The following is an 8,669-nucleotide window of genomic DNA, read 5'->3' on the forward strand; positions in this document are numbered from 1 at the left end:
CTCTACAATATGTTTCGTACAGTGTAATAATATACTAGATATCTGCTTTCCCACCCCTTTCCTCTTGCGACAGCAACTCTTTTTGATGTCTGATACCAGGGAGACACATTTGTAAAGCCCCGCCTGCGCCATAACAATGTGATCACATGTGCGTTTGTTTGGGTCTCGCGGGCGAAATATCGCGAGATTAGCTTGCGAGATCGCTAATTTCCCAGCACGTTTCTCCTTTAGTCAATGAAAAGCTAAAGATGTTCCCAAATTTACCCAAGGAAACGATCTACCCAAATCTAACAAAGAAGATTTCGAAGAGAGATCAAGAGATCTGACGTCTGGTAGAAATTCGACTGTCTTCTAGCATCTGCTTGAAGGTCATAGGTCATATGTCACAGGTCACGAGCCACGCGGACCAGGCTTGGCACGCTGTACACAATTGCAAGCAGAACAGCACAAGCTGTACGACGATTTAATACAGTTTGGAATCAACTTCTTCTGCACGGTAAGGCTATCATGTTATTTGTGGATTAATCGAGCAAAAGAATTTTTATTTCACTAGATAGCTGCCCTAGTAAAACTTATCTAGGTCACTGCGGCTATGTTATGGTAGCTGCTAGGCTGCTTGAATGGAAAAATACAGACTGAAACGGACCTAGCCTGGGAATGCAGGCTTATTCCATACCAGTTGGTTTGTGCCATGGGAGTCTTTGCAGTGTTGAATTGTTAGTAATCAGGATGAAGGGCTTTTTCACATAGACTCAGCAATGTGATATAACGTCCATGGACTCAGGTGCACACCACCACATTATGCTTGTGTAACTGGAATTTTCTTGGGGGCATTAATTTAGTCATACAATACTATTACACTGAGTTAACTTTGAGAAAGTATTTGTATAAAATTATATTTTTTTTTTGTACAGCAAAAGCCTGTAAATTGCACATTGGATAAACGCACCTTTCGGTGAATCCTGAAATTTCACACGACGTATAATTGCATGGAATATGCTGGCAAATTGGGTGTGCAATTAAACGGCTTCCAGGGGTCTGCCTTAGCACCACAAACGACCACAAACAACCACAAACGACTCTAATATGCAGTGTATATGGGCCAATGACCTTGTGTGACACTCTGAAGATATCGTTTATACATTTATGAATAAAAAAAATGCAGCAAGTCCTACGTATTCACCAGTTATTTCGAGTTAGTTCGGATTGGAGATTAAAGCAATTCTTGGCCACCATGTTGGATCAAGCTTGCTTGCATTTGAGGCTGAAAAACATTTAGTATGCAAGTTTCATAAGTCGACAATGATAGAATTGCGGTATGCTATAATATATGAACCAACATGCAGCTTCCATAGTTTTATCGTCCTGTCGTCTATGGCGCCAAGGAAGGTATCGAGAACTTCCCCATGCAGACTCTTATCACGGGCGCATCCAACATGGCAGCCAAGAATTGCTTCGATCTTGAAACCAGCGGCCTAAATCGGAATAACTCGGCTGTTTCACAATTGAGTGTACCAAACAGGGGTCACTGAGGTTGAAAAATGAACTTTAATATATTTCAAAATTGATGTTGGCAATTGAAAGGTACATACTTGGGGCTCAATATCCTAAAAGATCTCTGCACAACACCTCTCGGTTACTATAATACAGGTCTTTCTTTAATGGCTCACTATGGGAGTACGGACGGGACAACTGTAAGACTGTATGTAAAGGTATATACAGTACAGCCATAGGAAGAACTAAAGATAAACACTATTCCATGTTATCTTCCATCACTAGTGTCCACAAGACCAGAAAACTAACTTTGATTTGCAGTAGCACCTTGTTGTGTCATTTTCTGGTCATTTATTGTAAGGCGATGATAACACTTCGCTGTCATTTTATGTGGAAGGAAAGGTCAAATACGAAATTTTTAAATTCAAGCACTTTGGTAGCTAAACTTTGGTAAAATTTCATTCTTTATATACTCCTACATAAGATTCTAGGTTTTATACATTGGCAACACAACAAGGGACTTGATGATTTTATGAATATGATATTATGTGGGGGTACGGACGGGACACAGCCAGACAACAGGCCAATAAGACTGATACTGCAGGGACTTGTCCAAACATTTTGGAACACATGTATTTATTCACCCAATACCAGTTAATTAAAGCATCTACAAATACTGCAATATTGTCTAAACTAAGAAAAAAGGGAGTTAGACATTCTTATTAGATCTGATCTGAGAATGCCATTACCAGTAGCATATTTTCTTTGATTGCGATGCTCCACGGTGAACTTGATGGAATGTACCTGCTCTGTCAGGGAATCTGCAATTTCTTGAGCTACTTGCAGTTCTCTTCTGCTCTCTTTTGCTACAGCAAGTACCCCTTTCTTCTCAAGGATTTTATTTTGACTTGACAAGTATCTCGAGAACCTTTGCCTTTCTCCTTGGCATGTCAGGTAGTGCCTATCTTGCCCTTTGCATTTACACTACCTGCACTAGACCACTAGTGGAAGGTGAAGAAAATGGGTTGTCACCATCAACTTAATCAGGAAGAGACTGAGCTGGGCTAGAGGAGAGCACATGGTCTTGGCAAAATGGGATGGTAACTTAAGGGGAATATCATATTTCATCTCATACCAGTCCCAGGCAGTTTATGGGGATTAATGAAAAACCTGTTAAAGAATACGATGATGAATTCATTAGAAACTACTATTTTTATTGAGGAGATTAATTGTTTGTATCTTTTAAGTCTTTAGTATGTGTTATTTTAGCAATTGGAATGTCATTTTCCCCAATATTTTGCTTAAATCTAAAAGTGGGGGTACGGACGGGACAGGTGGGGGTACGGACGGGACAGGGGTACGGACAGGACATTTGAAGTTATACGGTGCTGTATCGGGCAAGGTCTTTATCATAGATTTGGTTTCTATAGTGGTTTGGTATTTAGTCAAAGAGACTTGTAAACTATCACAATCAAAAGCTTGTAGTATTAACTTAATATAGAAATTAAGGGGGGGTACGGACGGGACAAAATTTTTTGGAAAATGACAGCCGATACTTTGATCCTTCGCTGTGACTCAGATGAAAGTAGGAATGATCTCATTCTACTTTTGTTCTTTCACATACATCATATCAAATATTAACATATCAAATTAACACTTATCACAGCACATTAAAATAATGCTACAGACTTTGAAACCTTTAAGTAAATATTACATTAAAATTGGTAACATGTGGGTGAAAATACAAAATAACCCTGATTGCCAAAAAAAGTCGGAATATCTTCAAAAAATGGTAATAAATCTCTAGTTAACATATCCCTGCATGTACAAAATAAGGAATTTTAAGGTAGCAGCCATGTTTTTGATGTTAGATGCAATGGTTTAATTGTGAAAAAAACTGAATGACCCCTGGTAACACTAAAAATGGGACATTTTTTACTAATATTTTTTACGATATTTTCGCCAAATATTGATGAATTTCTCTATTTCTTTTTTTGTTGTGTTCCTTGTTACATCAGCTTTTGGGAAATAAAAGTCTAAAACAGTAATGTCTTATGTAGACTTTCTTATCAACTGGTAACATGTGGAAAAATAAATGGGTACACTCAATTGTGAAACAGCCGACTGGTGAATAGGTAGGAGTTGCTGCGTTTTTAAAATTCATAAATGTATAAACATGGCCTCCAGTGCGTCACACAAGGTTGTTACCCATATACACTGCATATTAGAGTTGTTTGTGGTCGTTTGTGGTGTTTAGGCAGACCGGGCTTCCATGAAAGAAGTATGAAACTGATTATGATTTAATAAACTTACAAATTATCACTAAATTATCATAGTTCATGGTACATTGTTCAAGCAAGGAGGTTCTATCAAGATTGAACCTCCTTGATTCAAGTTATGAGTCTGACTATGATTGGCCAACTGTTACCTTCATGAAGAAGTATATATTTTCAGTGTTGTTTGTGTGTCTGTCAACGGCACGACTGGAGAAGCTGTGGATATCCTTATACATGTATGTACTATTAGTACTGGTCGAGGACTGCAAAAAAAAGGTCAAGTTCAATAATGGGCCCTTTAGCGACTTGTTACATTACTGCAAAGGAACTAAGGTTTTGATAATGTTCTGGGCATTTTGCGGTAATTTTGAGAATAACTCAAGAAAAGGGTTAACAGATCATCATAATTTTTTGTATGTTTCTTTTTGTTTCAGCTTTACCTCCACACCTCTGAACCAAAATGACGGACCAAGCAGATGTGCGGCAGATCTGGCAGACAGCAGATGCCGTATGTTTTGATGTAGACAGCACAGTCATCACAGAGGAGGGCCTGGATGAACTGGCTAACTACTGTGGGGTGGGCGACAAGGTGGCACAACTGTGAGTACTGACTGGACAAACCAGACCAGGGTCGGACAAGTCCAAATGTCTGATTTAGCTTGAGTACGAGTGAGTATGATAGCAAAGCACCATTACACTAGTTAAAATTAGCGTAATGGCCCTTATTTTAGCATAGTGGTCACAATTATAGCGTAGTGGGCCAGTAATGCACTACCTAGAACCCTGAAGTGCATGTCCTACCGCACTAGCCCCATCGGGCAAATACCGGTAGTATTTTTCCATGAGTGAGACTTTGTTATAAAAGTTACATGTATTTGTTACTTTTTACAGTCATTGCATCAAGCATTGTTCAACACAGAAAAAAAAGTGCCAATAGTAAAAGAATTTTGTTAGTGGAAGTGAAAATACAAACAAAAATTTCACTTTAATTTCGGGCAAGGAAACTGTTACTTCGGGCAAGTAATTTGTAATGTACTTGCAAGTAACTTTTGGCTCCACTTGCACCAGTGCAAGTTGACCCAAAAGTGTATTTTGATCAGTGCTAAGGGTATCTGATATTTTTTTCAATGATTATGGAAATGACCAACAGACAATTGAACCAGATAGTAGTATTAAGATGAGGATTGTTATCTCCATGAAATGAAGATATTGTTTGCACGTGTCAGTGTGTGTCTGTGTGTTTGTCTGTGTGTGTGTGTTTGTGTTTCCAGATATTTGTGGTCAGCATAACTTGAGAAACTCTGGATGGATTATATTTGTAATCATGATATTTGGTAAGTGTATAGAGGTTGGGAAGATAAAGGTTTTTTGCCCCCTGATAATAAAGCATACCTTGTTTCTTTCTTTTTCTTGTTACACAGGACCAAAGAAGCCATGGGGAACGGCATGTCATTTCGTGAGGCCCTGACACTTCGATTAGACCTCTTCAAACCCAGTCTGCAGGTTGTGGAAAAGTTTGTCCAGGAACACCCTCCACAGCTCACACCTGGTGTAAAGTAAGATCAGCGCTCACTGCCTTATATATCACCTTGTATACTTTATTATGGTGCACATACTGGTAGGTTTGACACACCTGGTGTAAAGTAAGATCAGCACTCACTGCTTATATATCACCATGTACATGTATACTTTATTATGGTGCACATAGGTTTGACTTATAATCAGGTCCAAGTCCAGTATTTTGAGAAGGTTATGGTTTCCTCCAGTTTACATTTTTTAACACTTTTTAAGGCATACCAAAATACAGGTACCCACCCCTAACCGTAAGTAATGTTCCTTTGGCCACATATTGCATACTTTTTAGATATTGTGCTTTTGTAAGCAGAAACTTACAAAGAATTTATAACTTATTATTTCCTTAGACAGGGAAGCCCTCAAACATGTGACCACCTGCTGGTACATAATATGCTCATTTTCTAATCAGTCCAGTCCACTGATCTTTTTATGTGTTATATTTTCAGACCGGTCCAACAAAAAATATCAGTATACTATACATGGTACCAGTACACAACCCTAATTATCCCTGCCAATGTTTTTTTTAGGGAGGTGGTCTCACTGCTCCAGAAGAGAGGCACTGCTGTGTACCTGGTGTCAGGGGGCTTCTTCAGAATCATAGAGCCGATAGCCAAGCTGGTTGGGGTTCCCGTGGAAAACATTTTTGCCAACAAATTGTTATTCAATGAAAAGGGTGAGTAGTAGTGCCTCAGTTATTTCTTACACTGTTACAGATTCTACTTTTCAAGTGTTCAGCTTGTTGAACAAAGAGAAAAAAAAACGCTACCACTGACAGTAGCTGCACCAGGTCCTGCATGTTTGTTGTCAGCACATTTTTTAATGTCTTATATGTTTGTCTGAACGAAAAATTATAACTGCTCTGATGGATGTGCCCAAATTCTAAAGACTTTTCAACTTAAGGCCAATTTCCTGTACTGAAAAGTTGTTTAACAACTTTATATAATAGTTTGCTGAATAAAATGTGTGGTGAATTTTTTGTCCTGTGAATTAAAGGAGTTATCAACTCTGAGAAGCAATTAATAAATTGGTTTGGCCGTACCTCACGCAAGTAAAAGATTTGAACGATGTAAGTAGTAGTATATACTGTACGTCATGTGTTGTTTCCAGGTGAGTACGAGATGTTTGATAAGGACCAGCCCACCGTCAGCCTCAGGTGGGAAGGCACGGGTGGTGCAGCTTCTTAAAGACACCCATGGATACAAGAGGTCAGTAGGTCAATGAGATGTGGTCTGGCCCGACTAAATCAGGCACTGGTAAGGCCCATATATAAAAGCTTGATAACCAACACCTCAGTCTAAAGTTGTCGTTCCTTGTTGAAAAATGAGTCTCTCTGGGTAGTTTGTGGGCAGTGCTTTTCTGCACTTTCAGGTGTGACCCTTATGTGTCCCTGCCAGGCCCCTGGATGTTTTAAACCCTGAGTTACTATCCACCTGTGATCTGGCAACAAATAGATGCCATGACCTAACGTTAATCGTGAATTTACAGTTTTGGGACTTTAGAACCTGGCGGGGCTAAACCCCCTTTATATAATTATACAGTCACTGAAGCAAAATTACGACTGTAGCATAAGTCAGCAGAATTGGGAACATGCATGTGCACTAAAGTAATGGCGACCATAACTGTCAGACTGAGAACTTACTGATGGTTTCCATAGTGACATTGATCATTAGAAGCCTTTGCTTATATTGGACTAATTTCCATAGTGAGCACACTAAGAATCATGAACTCCTTTATTTATTGCATATTTGTCTACATGGAGTGTAATGCAAGTACATGACATGTTCTTAACAATACATGTATGTAGTTCAATACATGCACTAGTACTTGAACCTGTCATTCTTTCTGTCTGCAGGGTTGTTGTTGTTGGTGATGGTCTGACAGATGCTGAAGCCTGTCCTCCTGCGGTAGGTCATCACTGTACATTCTTACCATTGCCAAAAGGGTTACGTATACGTCAGTGTGTGTGTGTCCGTGTGTGTCAGTATTGATACTAAGTCAATAATGCTTGTGTGGATTGTTTTGATACTTTATAGTCTTGATGAGATGTTGATTGTATTATGGGCCACCTTGCAACTTGAGAAGGTACTACAGCAGAACCTCAAGTTTTGTTATCTTGTGTTCTGGACAAACTGCGGTCATGATTATTGGTTAATAGATAGCTGTTGTGGTCAGAAGAAGAGACGATTTTTGGCCCTCTAGCTGCTTTCTTTGGAACTGCAGGGGGTGGTTTCAGTTGCAGGCTTTGAAACAATAAATTAAGAATCTGTATCTGATGAATGAAATTTAATGATATTTGACCTGTAGGTAACTTTGATATACATGTAGGCCCACAGTGGCGTGATGTATTCTACCAAGAGGCAGTGTACGAGCAATTTTCCTTGTAGAAATTGGGTCTTAGACAACCATGTTCTTCCCAGCACTTGCAAAACGATACTGCATTTCTCAGGCATCTCGGGGAGGGGGTCATCAACCCCAGCCAGCGAGAGATTGTGTAAACACAGATTAGGACCTATTTATCTATACCAAATTTTAAATATATAATCCTTTGATCCAAAAATCCAGACTCTTTGAACGTCAGATTTGATATCCTTCATAGTGATATCCCATTCCAGCACAGCTGTATGTAGTCCTGATAAGGTGGTTAAGCCACTGGTACATGTAGAACTGTACTTTATTTAAATGTCTGTTCTGATTGCTCTTTCTCTCTGTTCAGGAAGCTTTCATCGGTTTTGGCGGAAATGTTCTACGTCCGAGTGTCCAGGAGAAGGCCAAGTGGTTTGTGACAAGCTTTACTGAACTGGCAGAACCACTCAAGTCCTAACCAAATCCTGGTACCTCAGGTGGTGGTACAGAACACACTGTGTATGTATTATAGAGTCAGGGCTCGAAATACCACCTGCATATGCAGGCTAGTGCAGGTAAAATTGGAGCTGTGCAGATATTTCTGGTGTCTACCTGCACCTAACCATGTACTGGGTTTTATACATAAATGTCCTATGATGTAGGTGTATATAGTCTTTTGTTATTAGCTGCATTGACTGTTACTGCCTATGAAGTATAAAAGAAAAAATAGCAATGGTTCATGAACAATTTTAGTATGGTAAATACTTCCTAGATTCAGATTGGTGCGAGATGAAATTTGTCTGATGCAGGTAATTTTCAATGTTACCTGCACCAGTGCAGGTAGGCAGGAAAAGTATTTTGAGCCCTGAGAGTGAAAGATATAAATTGAATTTGTTATTTTGTCCTTAGGATACCATACTTTGACTTAAAAATTCATATTACAGGTACATGTTGTCATTATGTCCCGTAGGTCTACTCGGC

At 39.3% G+C, this 8,669-nt stretch overlaps 1 protein-coding gene across 1 annotated transcript; it reads left to right on the top strand.

Moving 5' to 3' along the window:
- The first annotated feature begins 327 nt into the window (after positions 1 to 327).
- On the top strand, positions 328 to 8,190 carry LOC118425767 (phosphoserine phosphatase-like). Its single transcript, XM_035834835.1, is given in 8 exon segments — positions 328 to 496; positions 4,205 to 4,370; positions 5,192 to 5,326; positions 5,873 to 6,018; positions 6,453 to 6,493; positions 6,495 to 6,550; positions 7,198 to 7,249; positions 8,059 to 8,190. Coding segments are annotated over 7 exon segments (678 nt in total). The 5' UTR covers positions 328 to 496; positions 4,205 to 4,230; the 3' UTR covers positions 8,167 to 8,190.
- Positions 8,191 to 8,669: the final 479 nt, after the last annotated feature.

The sequence above is a fragment of the Branchiostoma floridae genome, chromosome 11 (assembly GCF_000003815.2).
Source record: "Branchiostoma floridae strain S238N-H82 chromosome 11, Bfl_VNyyK, whole genome shotgun sequence".
NCBI lineage: Eukaryota > Metazoa > Chordata > Leptocardii > Amphioxiformes > Branchiostomatidae > Branchiostoma > Branchiostoma floridae.